We start from the raw sequence: 26327 nt of genomic DNA, 5'->3' as shown, positions 1-26327 counted from the left end.
CACAGAGAATCTTTGGTTATCACTTACAGAGGCTGGATTGTGAGTTTATTGTCTACCACTAGGGCATACACTACATACCCAATAAACTGTCTCCTTTCTTTTCATGGTAGTCTCAAAAATCGTGGGAAGACTCTTTAATAAAAAATATCTCACAATACCCTGAGCAAGGAAATGCTGTTTTCAAGGCTTGACTGTGCCTAATGAGATTTAGGGCTCATGAGTCTTCAAACAAACTAATATGTATGCACCCAGACATGAAATATGAATTTGGCTTTAGCTTCACATACACACATGAATATTATTTAGTCATTTTAGAGACCCAGAAATGTATACAGCCATTCTTGAGAATTGGGACAAATCATGTCATACCTAAAACTTTAAAAAAATATTACTACCAACACTTAAAACAACCCAAACAATTAAAAAATGGGTTAAAGCTTGCGAAATCTAAAACTGCTGATAGGTGTTACCTGTCTATGTTATGCTATTAAAATCATGTTTAAAAACATTTTTCATGAAAATGTTGGCCCTAGAAGTTGCATCCTAAATTTCCATCAACTCAGCCAGATTTTTACAAAAAACAACATGACTTAATCCGGCATAGAAAGGTTTAGCTCGACCCTATAAGGACCCCTGTCTCACTTTTTCACGGGTTTAAAAAAAAGTCAGGAATACCATAGAATGACATACACTTATAATAGAACTGGACACCAAGTGGCTCCCAAATGCAGTATTGCAGCAAAAAATTCCTCACCAGCCCAAAAAGATTTTTTCCCAACATGCTAGAGACATCTGTAAAACTGTGGACGTGACATCTCAAACTGGTCAGTTCAGGTTCATTATTACACTTTCAATTATACATTTTTAGTCCATGGTTTTGTATGTCTAATACAGTTGGCAAAAATTCCTCAGCTGCAAAAAAATCTATTTAATAAAAAATTAAATCACTGAGAGGTCAGCCCGTTACAAGGTTTACAGCTTTTCTCAATTATTCTGGCTCATTGTTTAAACAGTCTAAACATAACCGTCTCCCTCTTCATCTCCTTGCAGTTGTGATGGATCAACTGGAAAATCGGGATTTCGACTTGTCAGTTGAAAATTTCAACAGTGTGTTGGTGTTCAAGTTTGCTGTCTGCTGTAGGGTTAAATGTTCTCAAATTATGGTAAGTTGTTATTGATATCTAAAGATATAAGTAATCATGGCTATTCAGTATTCATGTTTTAATACAAAAACATGAATATTGCACACCATTTAGTGTGTGTCTGTGGCAGGAGGAGACTATCGGAAATAAAGACGGAAGAAATGAGTGTGACAAAATGACTTCCTTGTGACTTCCTGTTTTTTTTTTACTGTCACCTAGCAGGTAATTTGCCAAACAGACATTACAGTTTCCTTTACAGAATATAAAATGTACATGTATGTTTGACAGATTTTAATATATGGGTCTTTTTGCATATGATGGCTCAAACAATAAAAGAATGTTTAGAAGGTGTGAAGACTTTGACAATTTCACTGAGAATCAGCTCATCAGCAAACCATGTGCAAGTTGTTTTTGTGCAAACTGTAGACAATCGTACTACTCTTTTGGACACATGTGCCAAAACACGTGCAATTTGCTTGAATGAATAAGAAATTCAAGTCTGTTGTGAACAACAAACTAACTGTTCATAGATTAGAACTTGATGTTTTGAAAAAAGTAACTCCCTGAGAAAAACTGCAGTAGCCAAGAGTTTGATCTTTAAAAATATATTTTCCCAGCATAATTGAAGAGTGACAATTATTCCCCCCCAAAACACAGTTTTATCCAACTTCTGTAGAATGAGTGTTTCATAATTTACAGTTAATCATAAGCGTGTGTGCGCCTTCAAGAATTAGCGAGAAGTCAAGCAGGTTTTGAAACTGGTACAATGCGTGCGATATAAGCAATTAAAGAAGATGAAACCTTCTTCTGTGTGAGCCACTTCTGGTTTGGATTAATGGATTTTTTTTGTGTGAATATGTGTGTGAATATGTGTGTGTTTGGACTGACCCAGTGTGAAAATCTCCCAAAGAAGAATGCCGTATGACCACACATCGCTCAGGGTGGTGTATAAATTATGGAAAATGCTTTCTGGTGCCATCCACTTCAAGGGCAAGAAGGTCTGAATGAAAGAAAAAAAAAAGAAACACTCCATGTGAGAAAATAAAGAGCTGTTTTATTAGACAGGCAACTGGATTAAGAGTCCAGTTTGCTGCTATTTGCAGAAACACTTAGGATCTTGTTTGCAGTGTGTTATTTAGCTCCAGCTAACACACACATTTAATTTTGTTTAGGTTATATCAATTACATTACATTTATTTGGCAGCTGCAACTTATCCAAAGTGTATTTAAACTAAGTTTTTTCCTTAAATCCTTGATCTTTGTAATGACTTTGCTACTTACGCTGCCTTTAGAGATGTAGTTGGAGTCATGCATGATGTCTCTGGCCAGGCCGAAGTCACAGATCTTCACCAGTTTGCCCTCACAGATCAACACATTCCTGGCAGCAAGGTCACGATGGACGCACTGTGGTACAATAAAATTAAATCAAATCAACTTTGGTTTTTGTACAGATTAAACAAGACATGCAGGGTTACAGATGCTGATAGGTGGATTTTGTTATGTTCAGACAGGTGGTCAGTGGATGTGGGTTATTTAATGGCTGGTTGCACAAACCACCTTAAATATTCTCCTCAAGTATGACACTTAAGGTGCAGTTTCTCCTTAGCAGCTTGCTACTTTACTTCTGGGTGTTGTACAGAATCACTTCAAAGGTTTCCTTGCTTAAGGAAAAACTTTTTCCTCTACCGGAAAAGATTTTACAGCGATAAGATTATACCGTTTCCATGGGGATCATTTGTTTGCTTGCCCTAGTGATATCGCCTCTATCCCAGAGGTCCAAACAACTATGACCACATGTCTGTATCTCTTTTACTGTGTTGTCTTATTTTAATTCTAATTTTTACCTGTTTAGGCCGAAAAAAAGAGATCACTAATTATAGAGAGGAGTCCAACACAAGTGTTAAGAATAACTTAACCCTCAGTTCACTCGAGGTAACTATAGTGATATAACTCACCTTCTCATTTCTCAGTATAACTTTATGTGTTATAGGATAAATATTTTTTTCACAGCATTTATTCCGTACATTATTCATTTACAGTTCGACCATAGACTCGGCCATGCTGCAGTTAAGATACAGTACAGTAAAGATTTTTTTTCTTAGGTTGGTTGTTAAGGTCTTTTGTCTACCTCACTATGGGATTCATGAAGTATAACATTGCAATGAGGAGAAAATGAGTGTCTGATATTTAAGAAAGAGTGGAGTACTGTATGTTAGATGTAACATCATTCAACTGCATTCTTCTATAAATAATAAGATAATATATATATTTAATACTAGCCAGTAATATCTTAGATTAGATTTAGATTAAATTAGATTAGATTTGCTGTCATTTAGGATGGGAGATACATGATATTTAGAAAAGACAGTAATGACTTGAACAATTTATGCAAATGTTTACAGCAGGATGCATGAGTACAGGTCTCGAAATAGGGCTGCAAGATATTAGAAAAAAAAATGTTGCAATTACATCACAATTTTCATTTTTAGTCAAAAACATTACGTCTGTACCAAATAAACATGTTTTCTAACATCTGGAGAACAAGATTTGAAGGCCAGGGCAGCTTCTGCAATTCAGATATTGTCCTTTGATGATACTTTTGATAATATTTCAATTAACTGTGCAGCCCTAGCTTGAAACTAACTTTTTTTTTTTACCACCTTCACAAAACTCAAAAGGGGAGCCCTAACATTATTCCATTGCAGATGTGTCTGCAGACATTTTTTGTTTACTGGCCTTGTGAGTGTGGACATTGGCTGAGTATCTCAAAATGCCAGATAATTGGCTTGATTAATCAGTCTATCACTGCTTCAGACAAAGCCAGACTAGCTTAAACTTAATCCGGCCCCTGAAATATAAAAAAGCACATCATTGTGGTTTTCTTTAAATAACCATACTACATACCTACTTCTTCTAATTTTTTCATTGTTTATTAGATCATAATTTTATTAATAGCCTAATTGGCCCATTCATTGGTTATGTCTGCTGTTTAAGCAGAAGGAACTTAGTCAAATATGTAAAATGCAACATTGTGTTTAAAAAAACAAGCTGATTACAAAGTGCTTCATTTTATTTCCTGTACGTTTGTACACAATGTTTCTTTTTAATTTGCGAAAAACTAATAAAGTAAAGAAAATTATATTGTTTGACACACTTAAATTCCTAACTTTACATCAGGTCAGACATTGGAAATGTAAACGTCCAGCCCCTTCGGCCTTTACTTTTTTTCAGAGCTGCCTCTTTTAGATCTGTCTCACACATGAGAGAACATCTTGATATCCTACATTCTTGGAGGCGAGGAACTCCATCCCTTTTGCCACTTGGTAGCTGAAGCCCAAAAGATCATCATAAGTGAGAATGGGAGAGTCGCTGATGACCAGGTCCAGTCTTCCGCCACCTGAACATGATGACAAGGTGAGATGACAAATGTTAAGAGGAAGAGAAGGTGAGAAGTGTCTCATGAATGAAGACATTGTCTTGTTGTCGGGGAAACTCCGGCTGTCCTGTGACTGCATGGGCTGACATGAAGCTCATTCCCTTCATATGCTGTAAGATTTGTGTGTACATTCTCTCCGCTCTGTGATCAAACAGCAAGCTGTCATTGATTTAACAGGCTAAAACAATTAATCTGCTCATGATTCATTGCACTATTTCAAGTTGGCTGATTAAAAATAGGGCATTTCACACATAAATTAAGGGGAGTTCCTCCACTGTGGTTGGCTTCTTTATCATACTGTACTTCAAGTGTGCCTTCTTTGTTTCCTGTGTTAAGTGTGTTGAATTCTTTATGCTTGTTTTCAGTCACAACACTGGAAAAATAATTATTGTGAATATGGACACACACATGGCTCAAGGCAAACCTTGTTCCTGATAGATGTCCTGCTGGTAAGGAGACTCATATGGAGACGGCTGGATGTCTGCATACTTGATGGAGTCTATCTGTTCCTGCATGGGCACGTAGACCGACGGCTCATCTTTACTCATGTCCATGTATCCTCCATCACTCTCACTTCCGAAAGACACGTAGCTGCAGAGATACATCAAGTGTGAAAATGTACTGACACTGACCTAAATCCATAATTATTCATGGCTATCAAACTTTATATGAGAAACACATCTGTGGCTGTCTCCTAGTATGGTATAAAATGATGATGAGACACAGAATGCTCCTTTGTGCAGCTCTGAATGGACATTTTGTGCACATCTTTGCACATTTTTTTTTTGTCTGTGGTTCTCACCCTTTCCTCTGGCTGAGTGGAGTGCTTCCTCTAGAGATCAGGCAGCCGTCGTCTTGGTTCTTTTCAGCGTAGTACTGCAGGAGGGTGTGCTTGTTCCTGTGTAGGTAGTCCACCAGATCGCCATAACGACAGTACTCGGTCACCAGATACAGAGGGCCTGATTGGCGGAGGAAGAAATTGGGCAAACACTGATAAAACATAAGCTACAGGCAGGGCACACTTTACTCACAAGGCACAGATGAAGTTCAGGGTCTCTCTCACATTAAAACAACAACAAAAGTTTGACGATGTTAAGAGGTGTGGGATCATGGGAGTTGTTATCTTCACTTCAAAACTACCATGACTGATGAAAATTTATTTGACATGGCTAAGGCTGCAATTATGCTCAGGGATGAGGTAATGTATCAAAATTTTATTCCCGTTACAGTAAGTCATGCTGGCTGACTTTCTTCCTCACTGACATATTTGACCCAGTATATCCGGTGTTTTCCTGGAAATGGTTGCTACTAGTAACCAACTAGATAGCAGGAAACACACTCTATCTTGAATAAATAAAAACCTATATTTTCCTATGTTTGAAGATTGCTGCAAACATCTGGGATAATGTAAGTACATAACAAAATATATTAATATATCAAGTGTTTTTACACATTTAATGGGGAAATGTTACATATTATAGCTGTAAATAATTAAGGAAGACTAACTACAGAGCTTTGCAGGTATCAGTCAGAAATATCTGCCTTGTCTCAAATATAATGGAACTAGATGGCACTCAGCGTGTGGTGTTCAAAGCACCAAAATCTGCATTTGAAGTTCAACAGTCTCTCTCCAGAAATCGTGACCTGGTCACTCGAGATAATCCACACAGCTTGTTATGAGCAGTTTCATGTAGAAACTATTTTCTCTCTGCCACACAACAAAAAAAAAAGTAGTATTTGTTGGTCCTTCGAGTAACATAAGGAAAAGATGAAAAGAATGTACTGCTGATTTTTGGATCAACTGTCCCTTATTAAAAAAAAGAGCACTAGGGGTTTCTTAATCAAAGCAGTAAAAAAAAAAAGACAGACATTATGAAATAGCACAGGATCATGGGAGTTGTCTCTATTGTTAAACAAGCTCGTTTGTGGATGAAAATCTCACGCTACTCAGGATGAAATCATGTTCATATTATGCCTTTAAATGAATGCAAATTTTTATTAGAGGAAATAGGAAACAGGAGAAGAAATAACATGCAGCAACGGGCCTGGGCTGGAATTGAATGCATGCTGCCGTGGTAAAGTTTGCCTTAGTACATGCTGCACATATTCTACCATGTGAGCTACTGAGGCAGCCCTTCAATCACATTTCTTACATGTTGATATACAAGTTATTTATTGCCTTAACAGCAACAATATTTATTAATATTACTAGGCCTATTTATGAAATATTAAACAAAGTGCATGTTAGCATTGCTTTGGTTAATAAAGAACCAGGTAATAAATGGTTTAAATTATGCATGGGTGCGCATGATAGTGATGTTTCTATTCCAGACAGAACAACAGCATTTCCACAATATTTTTCCGTCTATGGTGCACAACCTTTCCCTCTCTCTCGCCAAATGGATGTTTTGCATTAAATTGTAACTCTTTTGCTTTCCTCTCTTATTCACTTAAAGTGCAAATAGGACAGGCCTTTTTTTTAACAAGTATAAATCTATTTAAATCATGAAGTGATCATATGGCCTGTGAGCTTTTGCATGAAAACTTTATATGACCATGTTAAACAATTAAAGCGGTTTTCCATTGTATCTTCACTTTGAAGAAGAAGAAGACTTCCAGCTGGAGATTCTCAAGGCAAACAATCCCAGCACTGATGCACACAACACTTCAAATTAAAATACTTTGAGATTAATACTATTAATCATCTCATACAATACTTAACTTTGTAACTGTAATTTTAACACTGAATAGAACTGACCCTCAGTGGGAGGTCAGAAATAAGAAAAATGTACATTTTTCTTCATAATAGGACCAGTGTATGGGATTTAGTGCCATCTAGCAATGAGCTTGCATATTGCAAATAACTTGTCTCACTCTCCCCTTCCAAGCGTTTAGGGGAACCTGTGGTGGCGGTGAACCAGGGCTGGGCAATATAATGATTTTGAGATACAAGACTAGATATCATCTTTTAGATATTATTATACCATGATATGAAAGAAGTGTTGTCTTTTCCTGGTTTTAAAGGCTGAATTACAGTAAAGTGATGTGATGAACTCTGAACTTACCGGACTGTTGTAGCTGCTCTACGATTTGCCTTTACCGACTTAGTCATTTTGACTTTCGACTTTGGTCAAAAATATTGTGATATTTGATTTTGTCCATATTGCCAAACCATGGTGTTTAATCTAGTTTAATTTGCAATAACCAACACATCATTTGCTCACCATGTTTGGTGCAAGCTCCTAGCAGGTTGACGATGTTGAGGTGAGGACCCAGGTGACTCATTATCTTTAACTCCGACATCAGAGCCTGAGTCTCACTCCTCCTGGCCGTGGCTGTACAGAGACAGAGAGTGACAAACACACAGAGGGAGAGAGAGAGAGAGAAGGGTATGAGAACAGGAGAACCAAACATACTGAGATCAGGAGACAGTGCATCGTTGCCAAACTGCTCAATGACCTGTTGGCTGGAGCTCAAACCAGGCTGGCAACCAAACTAAAGCTCAGCAGGCTGCTGCTCTCTCTGAGCTCGCAGGAATAATATGGCTCCGGTGACACAATATTTGACAGCTGTACGCAGGGGACTCTACTGTGGTCCACACATGGCTTTCTACTGTGATTTTACATAGTGTGTCTTACATTTCAGCATTTTCACGGCCACTTTTGTGCTGGACTGGGAATGAGTGAGACCATACGCAGTTGCCTCGACCACCCTGCCAAAGGCTCCTGATCCAAGAGTGCGACCTGAAACACAAAGACAGGCTCAGTGGGACAGAGTGTGAATGGAGCACATGGTAGACCTGAAAAGGAAAGGAGAACCTCTTTGTTCATTAAATCTTAACTTAATCTTAACAAATTTCTCTATTTTATACTGGGAAGGTGAGGTTAAGAACAGGCTTAAGTTTATCACAGATGGTCCAGATGTTGAGCAGAGGCCTCGCCGTGGAGTGCCTGCTTATTTTTGTGACAAAAAAACAACAAAAGTTTAAAAAGAGCTTTAAAAATGAGGTGGGATTAGGACCAAGAAGACATGCTTAACAAACCTCACTTAGTATTCCAGCCTCAACTACGCCCAGACGACCCACACCACCCACAGCACTAAAGTCACCTGGTGATCGCTACATACTCATTTGTTTGCCCTTGTCTAAGCAACAAGCAGACCGCCGAACATAAGTCTGTTTAGTCTGATATTAACAACTGATATGAACTTATTTTTAGTTTCAACTAACACAGAAGAAAGGTAGCAACATCTTTTTAGAACCACTACACTGAAAGACCACGAGACCTTAGCAAATAGCTATAAAGCAATTAAAGAACCAGTATGTAGGATTTAGTGGTATCTAGCAGTTGCAGACTGCAACAAACTGAATACCACTCGCCTCGCCCTCCCTTTCCAAGTGTGTAGGAGAAACGTCAGTGGTCGTGAAACAAAAAGCCATATCTAGAGTTTGGTTTGTCCGTTCTCTTTGCAATTGAAAACATACTTATGATTATTATATTCCATTTCTGCCATATTCTGCCAATAGATACCTGTAAATCTTACTCACTGGTCACTGAGGGAGTGACAAAATACAATCAGGGAATCATTCAATCGATCATAAAGGTGTTGAATAAAAGATGATTTAACCAAAGTAATAACAAACTAAAAAGAAAAGAACATGTAAATGATAATAAAGTTGGCAAAAGGAAACCAAAGGTACATTAAAATGCAATCATACCTTTAGAATGACCTTTTTGCAAACAATACTTTTGCATTTATTTATGAAATGTCTTTTCTCATTCAATTCATTTTAAGTATGAATTAATTGTTTTTAATCTATGTTTATCTATATATAAATTAAACGTTTAATTACAAATATATTTAATAGTCTTGCTGGCTGTTGTCTTAATTAAATTGTAAATTACTTCAGTTTTTGTTATTTGAAATGACAAACATACATATATGTTTACCAAATACATTTGTTTATATCTATCTATCTATCTATCTATCTATCTATCTATCTATCTATCTATCTATCTATCTATCTATCTAACACTTTATTTATCGTTGACTTGGCCAGTATGAATGTTTAATGCATATAATATATAAAATTAGTGATAAGTTAATTTTTCCTTACATTAAGTTTTTCACAGGGCCTCACATGTCCACATTAGCCCCTCTCCTAACTATCACCTGTCCCTGTTCGCCTGAGGACTCACCCAGCACCAGGTTGTCTCGTGGCATTTCCCAGGCCAGGTCATATGGCAGGTGGATGGGGTCCACATAGATGTACTCATGACCGTCCTGACTCACAGACTCTATCACCTTCCATCTGATCTCGTAGCGAGGTTTCTGAGAAAAACACACAAGAACAAAACTGAAACACCAAAACAACAACAACAACAAAATCTTTTGGTATGTTTTAATACACCATACTTGTGAAAGTTTGGTTCTTTGTTTCTTACCTTCCTCCATACAGCAATGAGGATGATGATAGACATGATGATGATGGCCACTAAGGCCAGAACAGCAGCCAATACTGCCACCTGGGAGAACAGAGCTGCAACAGAAAAAAGGACACAGAGCATTAGTCAAGATGAAGATGAGACTCAAGGAGTCAAACAGAGAACATTTAATTGGAACATGTTGTTCCAAATTCTCCACAGACATAAAACTTAACTTTATTAACATGTTGGCAACGGCTTTGTGAAGGAAGTTACAGTTAGATTGATATTTATAGCTCAAGCACAAATACACATATTTTGTCTTGTCTTACTGTTTAGTGAAACCTTTTACTGTAACTCTAAAATATAAACTTTCCAGACCACCAAGTGTTTGTTTAGTTTAACCCAAATGTGACAGAATTTGATCTTTTATTATAATTTAACAGTAAAGTGGTACATTTACAGAGTAAAAAGAGTGAACAGTAACATTTTATTTGAGGGGTGTGCATAAGACTGTCATTCACTGTTATAACCATGTCATGACACTTACTCACTTACGACTGCCATTAAAAATCATTCAGTTAATTATGTCAATTTTAATGGAAAGTTGACATTGTTTGAGATGTATTTGATATACCAACTTGACATAAACATGATACAAATGTCTTCATTATGACAATTTGAAATTATAAAACTTACAGAAATTGTTTAGCTTTGTGTCTTAACATTACATTAAACTGCCATGTATGGTTGGTTATGACACTGGCCGTCACGAGACCATTATAAGTGTGTCATGAATATTTTCCTTGAACTCACTGAGTTTCATTACACTGTCAAATTAACTTTTAATGTTGTCATGACTTAACTATCTGTCCATCAGCAAAATCTATGAGCCAAATCATCTTGGTACCACACTCTGTCATTAAACTGGCCTTATAACATTTAATGACAAACTTATAACGGTCTTATAACTGCTAGTGTCAAAACCAGTTTCTTTAAGCTTGATAATGTCAAGTTGTCATAACAAAAACATGCCAAACAATGTCAAGTTTACATTAATAACAACGTCAAGTTTACATTAATAACAACACAGTCAATGACAACAGTAATAAACATACATAAAGAGTCATGCCAGGTGTCATGAGATGATTATGACAGTGTAATGACACACCTCTTCATATTAAGTATTGCAGAGTAGACATATATATATATATATATATATATATATATATATATATATATATATATAATACAATAGCCTTTGGATGTGTGATTCTTCACACGACACCTACTGCTGGACACCAGCTTGACGTCTCTTCTGTCGATGAGTCCTGCCTGGTTGCTGGTCTCACAGCGAACTGTGACCTGCTGGGGCTTGTGGAAGGTCACCTGGCTCCGCACCTGATTGGTTTTACGAGTCTCGCTGACGCTGATGTTGGTCTGGATGCTCAGCACGTCAGGCTCTGGTATCAGTGGCTGCCACATTGCCGTCTGGTTGCTGCACCTGCAGCAGTACAGCAGATCAGTAGGTGGAGTCAGTCGAAAGAAGTCAAAGCAGGTGCACAGCATTTGAAAGTAAAATAAATGTCTGTGTTTGGTCAGCCCCCTAGTGTTCACCGTGTGACACTTCAATGATGAATGGGTGGTAGTGTAACTTACTTGAGCATGCTGTCACAGCTGTACCACTGAATGGTCGGAGTTGGGACCCCCTCAGCTACACAGGTCACCAAGTGTCTCTTCCCAGGGAGGTCGTGGTCTGTCAGGTCTTTAATCTGAGAGGGAACTACACACAGGGGGTGCAGCAGTCATTTATCATCACTGACGTGGATAAAAACAAAGTCTGTCTGTGATTTCTCTTACACAAAAACATTACGTTCAAACTGTCTATGCCTCAAAACCAAGCCGAGCCTCTCACCTTGGACCTCCAGGTCAAAGGTCACTTCCTTTGTGTCATCTCCATTTGTGACGAGGACGGTGTAGAGGCCCTTTTGCTCCGTCCTCACCCTCACCAAGGTCAGAATGGTGACATACCTGAGGTAGAGGACATATGTAAGAAGGTGTGGATATTAAAAAAATAAGATTATTCTGTGCTTTTTGCCCTCATACAATATGAAACAAAGAGGAGAAATTTGAATAATGACTGTATCGAACATGATTGGCAGGATGCCAAAGATTTCATTAGATCCACTTTCACATGCAACAGACACAAGGAGACCCAGTACAAGATTTTCTTGTACAAAATGAATCATGCGCTTGCTCTCTATGCGTTAAAGTGTACAGGATTTAGTGGTATCTAGTGGTGAGGTTGCAGACTGCAACCAACTGAATACTCTTTGCCTCACTCTCCTCTTGCAAGCATGAAGGAGAAGGAGGCCCTGAAATGCTCTGGGTTACTGCAGAAACATGGCTGTTCAACATGGCATGGCACCCTCTTTAGATATAAACAGCTCATTCTAAGCTAACTAAAACATAATGATTCTTATTTTCAGGTGATTATACACTAATGAAAACATACATATACATACCCCACTAAATCTTCCACACCGGACCTTTAAGAAAATAAACACCCTGGGCTTTTCCTTTTTAGGTCTATACTCTAGGAAAAGCATCTCCCCTCATCACACTGGAAACTTCTTGATAAGCTCCTCCTAATTGCTCACAAGTGCATTTGGCACGACTGGATCAAATATATCCTGCCCAGTGTTACCCTTTGGTATAGAGAGAGAAATACAGAGGAAGAATATGGGCAGTTTTAAATAGAAATGGCTGGTTGTTCTTGAATGTTTGGTCGTCTTTTCTCAGCCCTGAAAACCTCACTTTTAAGTGATATGTGCTGTTTAAGTGACATGTGCTCTTGGTGTCTTTAAGATCCACTACATATCCTGAATATAGTAGACTGGAGACAATACTTTACTACTTTGTATATTATCTCTTTATCTTTGTAACTTTTATTATGAGCTCTTTGCCCTTTTGCTTCAGTTGTTCTGTACTGTTCTATGTGTTCTATGTGTAAATTCTGTAACGTTTACTATGATATAGTCACATCTGGTATTTTTCTTTCTTTTTATTTGTGGTGAAGGGCTTCATGGATGATATTATGATTTTGAATGTGTGTTGTGAAAACATGGCCCCGTAATTAAAACACTGTTTGGCATTTCTCTCTGAAAGACATTTGTGAGTTGTGACAGGTATCTTGTGTTTATGGTTCCTGTGCGATGAGTGATGGAGTCCTGCCCTCTGGAGAGGATTGAGTTTCTCTCTGTGGAGGCCTTATCTGGTGATGACTGATGAGAGTTGGATTTCTCTGGAGGCTGTCACCCAAACAGCTGAGGTCCACTGCTAAATGTTTAAATGTACCGACTCATATGAATATACTGCTTTATGATATGTTAAGGTGTTGTTAAAGTCAAAGGACAGCTGACGAGTCCGGTTGGATGTCTTACTTGATTTCATGCTCTTGTCTGGTTGTGATGATTTTGTCTCCCTTGATGGTGGCACCATCTTTGCTCCACTGGACCTGCGGGGAGGGGTAGGCTTCGATTTCCACTCTCAGCTCCACGTTCTCCTGCAGCTTGGCTGAAATGTTTTGTTTCCGAGAAGGTTTCACATCCACAAAGCCTTTCTCTGAGGAGGGAAAATGGTATCATCACCAACTTAATTCCCATCATATATTTGATCTTCTGCACAAAATGTATCTTACTGACATTGGAATATATAAAAACAAAAAGCTAAATTCATTTTCATTCACATTTGATGCAAGTCTTATTCATGAAATAACTTTTTTTTTACCATTTGGGGGCAGCGAGAACAATGATAATTAAATTAATCTTTTAAGATGATATAGATAATTTGTTAGCAAACAGTTGCCTAATTACACATAAACAAGACACTGTGCAACATCATCATTCATTTGTTGTTCTATTTCTGACAACTAAATCAATGTAAGTCCAACATTCAATCCAAAAATATTTGTCTATTTAGCTGCTAAATTCTCCACTGGTTACTCCAGTTACCATAAATGTGGTCACGATAATCTTATGAACTTTTCATACTGTTTCATTTTTAAAAGCATGAAGTTTTCCCCTCCAATGAATTTTGAAATAAATGACATAATAGAAAATATGTATTTAATAGTAGCCAACTCCACTTTTTAAATGACACATAAACACTTTTTAAAGGTTTTGTTAATGTCGCCCGTCTTGTGGTCTGAACCACATAAGTCATTTTCCTGTCGTGGAGTGAAAACAAGCGTAGCAGCGCTGGGCCGGTCAATAAGTGTAGTATACATCTGTGCAAACAATCACAGGTTAATAAAATATGTTTCTGCACGTAGGTCGAAGTGAATCAGAAAGACTCTTTTTCAGTCTTTCCACTTGAAAGATCGCTGGGATCAGACGGTATTTTAATGTGAATAATTTGCATAAATTGAGCTGACCTACCTTTTCATAATGAACCTTATAAACAGCAACATTTTGATTATGTTATAGTTATAAAATTGATTACATTAATCAATAAGTTACTTCACTGGACGGCAGGCTAAAGACAGTGTACTGTACTGCTGCAGCTGACCTTCTGTGGCCAGACAGTGTCTGTCTTTTCCACTGAGATGTCCAGAGAGCACTACTAAACTGTCCTTGTCTCCATGGAGCATGGCGGTTCAAGTTATTCAAGGATTTCATAAACATAACACACCTCACTGCAGATAGAATAAGCATGCACAGACTCAAATGCATTCGGTGACTATCATGAGAGAATGAGGAGGAAAAGTTCAGTGTGATGAGTCCTGCTTTTATTGGCCTTCAGCTGCTTCAAGATCACATATTTGCTTAGATGTTAGACTTTATCTGTATGTTAACAGTCATAACTCAGTTAGCCAAACATTTCTTGTGTACTTTGAGTTTATTCTAAAAGTCTAAATATAGATTTTCTGTGCCCCCCTGGTTTGAAGCTCTGTTATTCAAGGTATCACTCATGGTATCCACACCATGTCAGTGGTTTATTTCACACTTTGAACAGAAATAAACTGAGGTCTTCTTCATTTCCTTAAAAAGAACCTCCTCTCTCACCTTGACTTGCAAAGGTTTACATAATAAGCAGTCTTCTCTCTGACAGCGAAACACAAAAATAATCTCACCAGCATCAGTTTGTTTTAATTTGGTGTGTATATGTGTGTGTATGTGGGGGTTACTCTAACCGAGCACAGTGATGTTGACGCTGGCAGAGGCGGTCTGGCCTTGGACACTCTCGTGGACATGGCAGACGTACATCCCGCTGTTGGCCACCGTGGTAACAGGGAAGATCAGGCAGGAGCGCATATTCATGGTAGACAAGACATCTGTCAGTGGCTCCACCTCAACGAGCTTAAGATAAAAAGATGAAGAAGTGACATTTTATTATCAAGCTGAACACGACCAAAATGAAAGAATGAATGAATGAAACCTTTATGAAGAAATAAAGAAATAAGAAATACATCAACAACCATACATGACAGCACATACTATTACATAAAACACAAACATCTAAGAAACATCATAAAAAAGCATAATTTGTTTGAGCCTTTGCAAACCTTATCTTATCTTATCTTTCATTCATTCATTTTCTGTAACCGCTTATTCCGTAAGGGTCGCAGGCTGCTGGAGCCTATCCCAGCTGACATTAGGCGAGAGGCGGGGTTCACCCTGGACAAGTCGCCAGTTCATCGCAGGGCTGATGCATAGACAGACAACCACTCACATTCACACCTACAGGCAATTTAGAGTCACCAATTAACGTAGCATGCGTGTTTTTGGACTGTGGGAGGAAGCCGGAGAACCTGGAGAGAACCCATGCAGACACGGGGAGAACATGCAAACTCCGCACAGCAAGCCGGGGGATCGAACACAGGACCTTCTTGCTGTGAGGCGGCAGTGCTAACCACTGCACCACCGTGCCGGACACTATCTTATCTCATCTTGTCTTGTCTTGTTTTGTCTTGTCTTGTCTTATTTTTAGTTGGAGTGATCATGGCTTCATTATGTTCTTTTTTTCTTCAAGAAATGTTTATTTACCGCATATTGTCATGTGCTGCTAAATGTTGTCTAATCTGCAACACAGATCACATGACAGAAAATAAAGTAAAGCTGCCTCCTAAAGGTTCAGTGCTTAAGAGTTGTGGGGATTTATTGGCAGAATATGCCAGAAGTTGTATATAATATTCATAAGCATGTTTTCATTAGTGTAAAATGAAAAAAACTATTGTTATTTTTCCGTAGGAGCAGAGGATGCAGGTCCTCAACATGCTGCTTTAGCGTTTTGCACAGGTTTCACAACCTGGGAAGGAGAGGGTGAGGCGGACGTGTTTCCAATATGCAAGCTCACCACCAGATGCCACTAAATCCTATGCAACGGTCCTGTAAGCGACTTTATTTTGAGTCAAAATGCTAAAGGGTGAAACTTCTCTGTGGATGTCTTCAAAGTTTTCCAAAAATGAACCCAAGAAGAACTGATTATTACAATACCAACACCACATGTTATAAGAAGAATTTCACAGGAGGATAAAAACTGAGGTGTGTCTCTACATCTTGATGCAATCTGGGCTGGATCACGAGTTCTGAGAGTGATCGCGGAGGGAAAGCTGAACAAAAGCGCTTGTTCTGTTTCACTCCTACTCACTGGTCTGTTGTCGATATTCCAGGAAAAAAACACGAGCTCCACCCCGTGCACGGTGCAGTTCACTGTCAGCGGTTCACCCTGCTTCAGGACGGTCTTTGACACATTGATGTAGGCGTCGAGGGCCTCTGGGACTGAAACGGGAAGAAAGAGTGTGGGGGAGGCGGTGATGATGTGTTTTATCAAAACAATATGTAGAATAGTTTCATTGAACAAAAATAAACCCTGAAATTAATATTTCATTATTAGTCAAAGCAGAACTTGGTAGCTGGCTCCCATGATTCCAAAATTTCACAGCTGCTCAAAAGTAAAAAAATCTGCCCCAAATGTCTCCAAACAAGCTTTTCAGCACTTATATTCTCTTGCCAAACGATGTACTCTGAGACCAAAAATTCCATATTTACCTCATTATCTCCTCACTAAAAACACCATTGGTTCTGTCTGCACACCCTCCAGAAGCACCAGAGAGTTGTAAGATGACCAAAGCACATGTGATAATACAGGAATTACACTTTTGGACTCACAGTGCAACACATTGGCTGCAAAACTTGTAGATTGTGCTGCGTAAGCCATTTGAAGAAATGTGATGGACATTTTATGAGGATTTTTTATGGCGCTTTAAAAACATGGACTCATTAACTTTAACAGTTTGGGTGTGGGCTGAGATTGAATTAAAGGGGCCAACTCTGCATGTGTGTTTGTGGGCTCTCAGGAGGTTCAGCACACATGGGGGGTGAGCCGATAATGACCACATTTTTATTTTGGGAAGAAGTGTTTCTTTAAACAGACTTTTTTTTTTTAACCTGAACACCTACCAATGATGCTGAAGACGTAGAAGGCCTTAGACTCTTTCACCTCCCCATTCAGCTCTCCACGACATACGTAGGTCCTGTCCTCCAGCGGTGCCGTGTATCCCTCAGTGGGGTCATAAAGCCCCCTGATGGGCAGGTCAGAGTCCTCCTCGTACAAGGTGACGCTGATGTTCGGATTGGTGATCACACAGGGGATGGTGGTCTCCTCACTGGTCTTTGTTACCATGCGGTGGGGGATGTCTATGAACCACACGTCAGGATCTGTCGATACAAACATGACTCGTTTAAATGGGAAAATAAGTGTTTGGAGAAATTAATTAATATAATTTTAACATTTCTCCCTTTTTTTAATAGGTCATGTGCCAACTTTTAAAGCATTATATAAACAATTAATTGGCTACTTTCTTTCATGTTTTGCACACAAAGTTTGAAAAAGGGTAAACAGCTGAACAATAGTCACATTTGTTCTGAACACTGGAAACACATGTTTGAACAAATATGGAAATATAATATTTGTAAAAAAAAAACCCATCTTATTCCTGTTTATATATTACCTTCTACACTAGTAATGTCCTATTGGTAATGGAATTAAACAAACCAATGACAATACAAAAATCCATACACTGATGAGTTAATCAATAATACACATTTAAGAGTAAAATAAAGAGTAATCAATATTTTGATTATTCATAGAGCATAGGCCTCAAATCATACATACATACATGTATGAGTGATTGTCCCTGTTATATACCCAAAACAATGCAAACTCCAGAATGCACACATTCAGTGTCTGATTATTCAAGTTAAAACATAATTCATTATTTTTCAACAAGTACATACATAATAATCCTTAAAAAACAATGTACTCAAATGAAATTTCCCAGAAATATAATGAGCATGAAAAAATAATATTTAGATCATGGCTAGTGTCTTTTTCTGTGTAAGCTACTATTTTGGATGTTGATACAAATGATGCATATATTTCTGAATGGTGACATAAAGTCACATGACCTTAGTAGTTGACCAATCCCCCTTCAGTGTTTGTCATGAAATAAAATACACCCAGTTAAAGCTCCTCTCCTGTCAGAGCCTGTCAAATGTCTGTATCCCCAAGGATACTGAAACCAGTTATCTAAATTGTGGATGAAACAACTGTTGTGTACACTTCCATCCTACATACTAATAAATCCTTATAATATCGTGTTTTTTTTCACAAAGAGAAAGAAAAATGTTTTCCCCATGATTTAATACTATACCATACTTAATTAGATCTTCCTGCATCTCTCTCATCACTGTTCACACTTTTATAATTTTCTTTTGCAGCTGTGCACTGAATTGTGGGACAAAAATGTGCAATAATGTCTGCAGTAGTTTTTAGTATGCATACTCTATTTCCTTAGTGTACTTTTTTCACGTTACCCATGTGAGGACAGTACAAATTTTGATGAGATTTTTTTTCTTCCCATTTTATGAATGAGATACCACTTGGCAAAACACACCATGTCGGTATGAATTTGTAGCTTTTGCAGCCTCCCATATATGACACTTAAATCACAGCTGAACAAACCAGGCCTCACCTGGGACAAAAACAGCCACCTCCTTGGTTTCTCCAGTGCCTCGATCGATACACTGATACACCCCAGTGTGCTTCCAGCTCACGTTCCACAACAACACCACACTGGTTGTGTTGCTGCTTTGCATAGTTTGGTATTTTGGGTAGTTTTGAATTGATTCCATTTGGAAGTACGGCACATCGTCTCTCTTGAACTCCCAGGTGATGGTCTCTGAGCCAGAGCAGGTGAGGGTGAGAGAATCGCCCCGGGCCAGGACGAGCTCTTTGTCATCAGGTGTGATCTCCAGACAGCACAGCTCGGTGCAGAAATACAGGAGGGCTGCAGTTAACACAACAAGAAAAAAAAAAGGTCAGGTTGGATGTCAAAGAGATGGCAGCATAAGGTCAAAGGTTAAATCAACAATGCATGCCAGATCCTGCTCTATCTCTAAACGATGAAGGATGTGAGTTGGCTGGAGTGGAGACGTGGGAGGATAATGATGCTTTGCCAGTAACAGATGTATTTAAAATGACAGAGGTCAGTTTGAATGCATCAGTTGTCATTTACATCAAAGAATTGTGTTATCTCACAGGCTGCGTTGCTAAGACAGGGGGTGATCGTCCCTTTCAGTATAAAATACTCCACCACCTGCAAAAGCTCCTGTGGTCCTGTTACAGATTTTATTTTTAAAATTTGTTTATTTAACTTGAGCTCTCACCTGTAACTGTGACTGTCAGATGGAGCGTGAATGCCGTCACCCTCCTCATGGCGGAAGCCTTCAATTCACTTTGTTCTGCAAACAAACGTAAGGGATAACAGTACCGTTTAAACTTCATGTATTCTCAGACAATATTTCAAGAAACACAGATCATTCTGTCTACAAAATATGCAATTACTCAGCTGAAATTAACAAAACAACAGGGAGATCTAGTTTGCGTTCACCCCAGTTGACACACAACACCACCCCAGTTAACATCTCTCCATCAGGCTTCATTATAACAGATAAATTCCTGCCCCTGTGAGCTCCAGCGGGTCAGATTAAATGAGAGTTTAGAAAATAAATCACATTACATGTCAGAACAATCTGTTTCCAAACAAAGTAAATGACATATGTTCTGCACACTGTGAAGGAAACAAACAAAAAGTATTTAGTGTGTTGTCGAGCACCTTCCTTCACTGGTTTCTGGCTGGCACACGGAGTCTGAGGTGCAGATGCAGGACCTCACTCTGGAGTTATTTGATGCCTCGTTGCACCAGGACAGAGCGACAATGTCTGGCTCTTTTTGTTCCTGGTTCACCAGCATTCTGCCCGCTAACAAACGGGTCACTGTGTGCAGCTTTGCCTCACGCTCGCTGGCAACAATGCTGCGTCCAAGCTATTCTAGAGCCGTGCTGAGCCATTAATTGGTTTTGGTGTAAACAAAAGTGAAAATGAGGGCATTCACAGACGCTTCTGACACAGGAGGCATACTTGGGATTTTGAAAGGTTGCTGTGGGTTTGTGATACTTAATGGATATCATGTTGTACATTTCACTCATTTCATTTCACTTTGCTGTCAGAAAGCCTTTTCCATCAGGAAAATCTCTGTTATACAAGGTAAATATTGCACTCTCCAAAGCAACCAAACTCCAAAATCAGTAATTTTACCTCGTAGAACGCAGGGGTTGCTGGTCTACAGCTGCCTTGATGATAGTTTCTCTGCATTATTGTGTGACTTTTGTGTTTTAAACAGTTATGTTCACTTCAATTCACTGAAGTCACACAATAACACAAGCAAATTAACAAATCAAGGCAGCAGTAGACCAGCAACTCCTGTGTTCTGCAAGATAAAATTACTAATTTTGCCTGTGCAGTTTGGTTGGTTTGGAGAGAATGATATTTGGCTTGTGTAATTAAAGTTTTCCATTGGAAAAGACTGTCTGACATTAAAGCATAGTGGTGAAAATATTCTACACAGAGCATACAGTTAATCTGATATGGATTTGATTTCTTCTGTGCTGGCGCTCCTCTCTGCTGGGAACTTGCTGACCGTCATCTACTGTAGGTTATACACTGACCATAGCCTCATACAAACCCACTTAAAATAACCTGAACTATCCCTTTAACCACTCTTAGCCAATTTCACTGCAGAGTAAGAAGGCATAAGCAAAGGTTGAGGAAGGGAGGAATGGTTTGTTATTATGTTTGGGATGGGGGTTAAGGCCTGCAGCTCACAGACGTCTGGAAACAGTTAAGGATGGATCACAGGCCTGGACGCAAGAGGGTGGGAAAGAGAGAGAGGGCGGAAGAACGAGGCTTGGGAAGAGCGAGGGCGGAGGAGGAAGAGAAGGAGGGGAGGAGGCAGTGGAAAAATTGTGAAACGTATCTTGCGAAATCTTACCCCATTTAGCATTTTTAGTGGATAATGCAATCCAATTTTACAACATCTATTTTAAGAAACTGCACTATCTTTACGCCTTATGCAATAGAACATGTGTTTTAAATACTAATTTATCCATCTTATCTATAACTATTAGGAGTTTTCATTCATCTGCTGAACTTATCTGGCAACACCACCTTTAAGACTATCTAGAAAACTGTGTCAAAGTTTTTATGGGTTTACTTTCATGTTTAAAAGACATGAAAGACCTGATCAGTTTGGCTGCAGTGGCGATGTACAAGAAGTTCCATGACTAACCCCAGCTACTCAAACCAGATACACGTTGTCTCTCTAAATTAACTGCCTTTGGCACTTCCGCTCCCAAAACGAAAAGCTCTTGAGTTGCTCCAAAAACATGACTGGTCCGTTTCCTCCTCAGCCTCCTGGTTCTAATAAAAAAGGGGTGAACGAGAGACTGACAGAGAGCAAGAGGCAGAGAGAGATACTTTTTCCTGTTGTGCTGTAGTTCATACACACATTGGTTACACTTTACAAGAACCATCACTGATAAAATGTTTGTTTGCACTGTTATCACACAGTTTTGTTAAATACTGTATTCTGACTGGTCAATCACAGCTTTCTAAGGTATGTTATTTCTGTTGCTATGGATACATTTGTGATCATAGACCCTGGAGGAGCAATAAAATCATTTTTAAAACAAGAAAAACATTTTTAAATTAATATGTTCTATCAAATTATTCGGTTTTTGGTAATAAGGGGGATAATGTACAGTGAGATAAAACCCCTTCAGGATGATTCAGGTCCTGCTTCATTCTGTCAGGTCTATTGTGCAATAATGACATGCTCACTGTACATTATCTCTTACTTAAACAATGAAATAATTATTTGTAATGCTATAATTTATACTATTTATGTTATTAGTTTTTCTAATACAAACTAATTAATTCACAAATTACATGCTGTATTACAGCTGATAAGAAATTATCAAAATTAAATTAGTCAACAAACAGCTCATTGTTGCGCCCAATATAACTTTTTATATACTACATTACGTATTTGTAAATGATTTAAGAAATCATTACACAGAGAAACATAAGAGATATTTGTAAACTGTCTACAAATATTATTTGGACGGCTATTGTGAAGTTGCAGCTGATGATACCTTGGTGTGCAACCTACATTATGTCAGGTTATATTAAGTTACGTTGCATTACATTCCTGTTAATAATACTTAAATTGTTATACTGTGTAGTGCCTCTATGAACATTATACAGATGACAAGTATAAAGTTATAAACTGTTTGTAAAACTTAACTGCTTAATAGATGGTTAAGCAAAAAAAATGGTATAAAGCATATGTACACATTATTTGAATGTTTGTAAACAGTAAAATAACTGTTAACTAAAGTTGAATTGATGATGATTATTATAAATTGTTACCTACACATCTGTACTGGCATATAATGCATGCTGCATGTGCTAACACACACATACTGCACACACAGGCACACGCTGCATTACACTCCAACCCTCCAATCTCCTTCATCCACTACCACCACACACACATAAACACACACACACACACACACTCTTACTGGTGTGTGTGTGTACAGTTCACGTTCCCACAGTACTTCTCTGAAACTTTCCCAGGACCACTGATACACTTGGGACCCTGCTGGTCATGACGGCAGGAGCAGGAGGGGTCACCGTATCCCGGGGGGCCCCAGCAACCAGCAGCGAGGGACTGTCCTCTGAGGAAGCCATACATCAGCGCTTACGAGTGCCCGTAATCTCAGTGTCAGCGCTGATGACTTGAGCGACAACAGCCAAACGCGGTGACGCCAAAGGCATGTGTCACTTGGCACCATGAGGACTAACAAATCTTATTGGGACTGACTGCTGAGGCTATATTTCGCTAGAACAAGCCAAAGAGCAACATTAAGGCTACTACAGGATACAAATTCACATCTGAGATCAAACAGCAGACAAAATTCTTTGCTGAACAAGAATCCCTATGTGTTCAAATCTTATTTTGAGGTCTTTGAAAAGGACGGAAAAATAACATTTGGCTAATGCAACATGATGAGGTTTTATGTTGACCGCTGGGCAGTGGGGGGTTCTGAACAGCGGCTTTTCAGAGGCCATCCGACCCTCAAGATAGAGGACCAAAGGGAACCAGAAGACCACTTCAAATAGAGTTTGGACAATAAGGCTTTGACAATAAGATTTGTCCAGGATTTAAGAACATGCAACAGTCACATCAAAGTCCTAGTCTTAATGTGATGAGACACTTAAGGGTAAACACTGTCAGAAACAGCTTATTTTTGTGCTAATCTCTGTCCTGGTCTGGTGTGGAAAAAAGGGAACATACAATACCATGAAGGGTTAAAAAAGTGAATTTGCCAAGAGAGTTTGGCAGCATTTCAGTGACTTTGTTTCAAACTTAATAAAAACACATAGTTTTACTTCCACCTACGAAAAGAATTAACATCAGTTTAAGTGTGTGCTATATTTTGAACACTTTCACTGCCTTACTTTTAAGTTAGACAGCCTTTTGTGGCAGGAAACTGCCATCATAGAAGCCAAATATTGCTTTCCCCAAACCAACCAAACCCCATTGTTGAAATCACTAATTCTGCCTGACAGAACACAGGAGTTGCTGGTCTACCGTTGCATCAGTCTATTGGGTTATTTGTGTCATTCCATGAATCTGGTGAATGTGAATTATCCTTTCAAAACACCAATGTCACACAATAACACAAACAAACAAACTGATTGCGGCAGCAGTAGACCAGTAATTCCCATGTTCTGTGAGGTAAAATGACTGATTTCATCTATTGAGTATGGTTGGTTTGGAGAGAGCAAAAATTGTCTTATATAGCAGCAGCTTCCCATTAAAAAAGGCTGTCTGATAGCAAAGTAATATATACTACTAGACTTTTTTAAGAGTGGCTAAAATACATTTTACTGCTGACCCTGTGCACATAATACACAATCAATAAGTGCCTCATACAACTATCCATTTATAAGGTCAAGTGAATTTCACTGACTTCCTTTCCAGCTTGATTAAAAAAAAAAAAAAAAACTTAATAGCACTTTGACCCCTAAAAACTGAAGGAAGCCCCTTGTTTGGACCACAGAGACAACTGAGTGGTGTTTGAGACAAGTTACTGTCAGAAACGTCCACCATATCTACAAGTCAAGTCGAGTCAAGCGGTTCTCAGTCTGAGATCTTGCAGAGGGTCTTAAAGATGATTTAAAGGATATGAAAAACATTTTTGTAACACAGATGTTTATTGTTGTCTTTTAAATCTTTGAAATGGGATACTCCATTCCCGCAATGATCGTGGGGGTCTGAAAGCAACAAACAGTGTTTATGTAAGTGATGGCACAGTAATCACCATGACGGATAAACTGTTATCCCATCGTACGAGTTTTCCCACAGATGCTGGGAATTTGGTGGCTGAATGACCCTTGCTGGTTTTCATAAACAGCCCTGCTACACTCAAAGTGTCACCGGCTAATGAGGAAGAATGCTCAAATTGACCTCAGCGGGACGCACACAGCACCCCACGCACAGAACTCAGTCCCACAGCAGCCATAATCCCGCCTCTGGGATTATCTATATATACTGTATCTGCATGTTTGATTTAAACATCTGGCAGTGATGAAGCAGCCCGTGAAGAGGTGGGAACCACATTTGCAGCCAAGTGTTTGCTTGAGTGCGTCCCAAGGGGGGGAAAGGTTGCACTTAAAAAAAGGAGGAGGAAAGAGTGTAATCTATAACAAAAGAGAGAAAGATGTCCAAAAAGCTTCTCAAAATGCAGCTGGAGAGCTCTGACTTCCTGTACAGGGAAATTTTCTGGCTTTGTGTGGGTGTAAACCAGTGATGCATCACTGACACAGCAGACCACAACCTCTAACCAAAAACTCATGGACACAACAAGAGACACCACAATGAGAAGTGGACGACAATGCAACTTCTACAAAGAGAGAAACTTCTTTAAATAACAAGCTGCGCATAACAGATGTAAATCACAATCTGAAATGAGGAAAAACAAGAGCAAAGAGCAAAGCCAAATAGAAAAAAACAATCAACATCAATCAACATGCAGAAACAGACCAATTAGACCAATGACAAAGCATGACAAACCATTGACACACCGCAGGAATACTGCACACAGCACCAGACAGTGGAAAAGACAGCAAAGGCAGCATGCAGACATACAGAACACAATTTATGGGAAGCACCACATCAAAGCATGGAGTGGGACAGCAGAGGGAGCGCACACACAGTCTTACATCACAGACAGTCATGTTTACTCTGCTGAAGTGTACAGGAAGCTGTGATCTGCAAAACAAACATCTCCAATTTCGTGGTCATTTCTTTCCAATGCAATTATAGCTCAGATATGACAGAGTAAGGAGTAAAACTTTATCAGGACATGTACTAAATCATGTCACTAGAATAGCCACAGCGCAGAATAAATGTACACGCCGTACTTGTCTTTTTTAGTTTTCAGAGGGATGTCAGGTTTCCTTGATGTATCTCTGAACAGACGGACTCTGGCGAGCTCTGTGGGAAAAAAATGACCCAGTGTGTCTTTGTTCAAACAAACCTCCATTTTTATCACTCGCCTTGGACAGACCTACCCCCCCTGAGGAAAACCTTCTGGTCCCTCAGCAGCAGACCCACGATGCACTGCTTACACCCCAGGAGACGGCCTCTCTGTCCCCCAACGTGACTAAGACACACTCTGTACATTACCAGGCTCATGAGCAAGAGGCAGTTTGAGCCGGGAGAGCACACATGTCGTCAACATGTTGTCAAAATATGTGAGTTCCTGTAAGCAGGAAATGCTTCAGCGTGTTCATGGTACTAGTGTTTGTATAATAATAATCCATCTTTCAGACTGTAAAAAAGAGTAAAGAC

General features: G+C 38.9%; 1 protein-coding gene across 1 annotated transcript in view; it reads right to left on the bottom strand.

Annotated features, from left to right (window-relative positions):
- The window catches only part of pdgfrb (platelet-derived growth factor receptor, beta polypeptide), a 41608-nt gene that overhangs the window by 6190 nt on the left and 9091 nt on the right, over positions 1-26327 (bottom strand). The window contains exons 2-19 of the mRNA XM_084719270.1: positions 19733-19807; positions 19039-19353; positions 17465-17722; positions 16653-16783; positions 15196-15361; positions 13445-13625; positions 11917-12032; positions 11661-11784; positions 11294-11505; positions 10023-10117; positions 9777-9909; positions 8217-8321; positions 7803-7913; positions 5381-5537; positions 5003-5169; positions 4427-4539; positions 2424-2546; positions 2031-2142 (exon numbers count right to left, since the gene is read on the bottom strand). Of these exons, the coding sequence (XP_084575396.1) occupies positions 2031-2142; positions 2424-2546; positions 4427-4539; positions 5003-5169; positions 5381-5537; positions 7803-7913; positions 8217-8321; positions 9777-9909; positions 10023-10117; positions 11294-11505; positions 11661-11784; positions 11917-12032; positions 13445-13625; positions 15196-15361; positions 16653-16783; positions 17465-17722; positions 19039-19353; positions 19733-19781 (2668 nt within the window). The 5' untranslated portion in view covers positions 19782-19807. The remainder of the gene's footprint in view (positions 1-2030; positions 2143-2423; positions 2547-4426; positions 4540-5002; positions 5170-5380; positions 5538-7802; positions 7914-8216; positions 8322-9776; positions 9910-10022; positions 10118-11293; positions 11506-11660; positions 11785-11916; positions 12033-13444; positions 13626-15195; positions 15362-16652; positions 16784-17464; positions 17723-19038; positions 19354-19732; positions 19808-26327) is intronic.

This window comes from Lutjanus erythropterus, chromosome 5, assembly GCF_056507025.1.
Source record: "Lutjanus erythropterus isolate fLutEry1 chromosome 5, fLutEry1.hap2, whole genome shotgun sequence".
NCBI lineage: Eukaryota > Metazoa > Chordata > Actinopteri > Lutjaniformes > Lutjanidae > Lutjanus > Lutjanus erythropterus.
The sequence above is the reverse complement of the archived record's forward strand: the minus strand, read 5'-3'. Positions and strand labels throughout refer to the sequence as shown.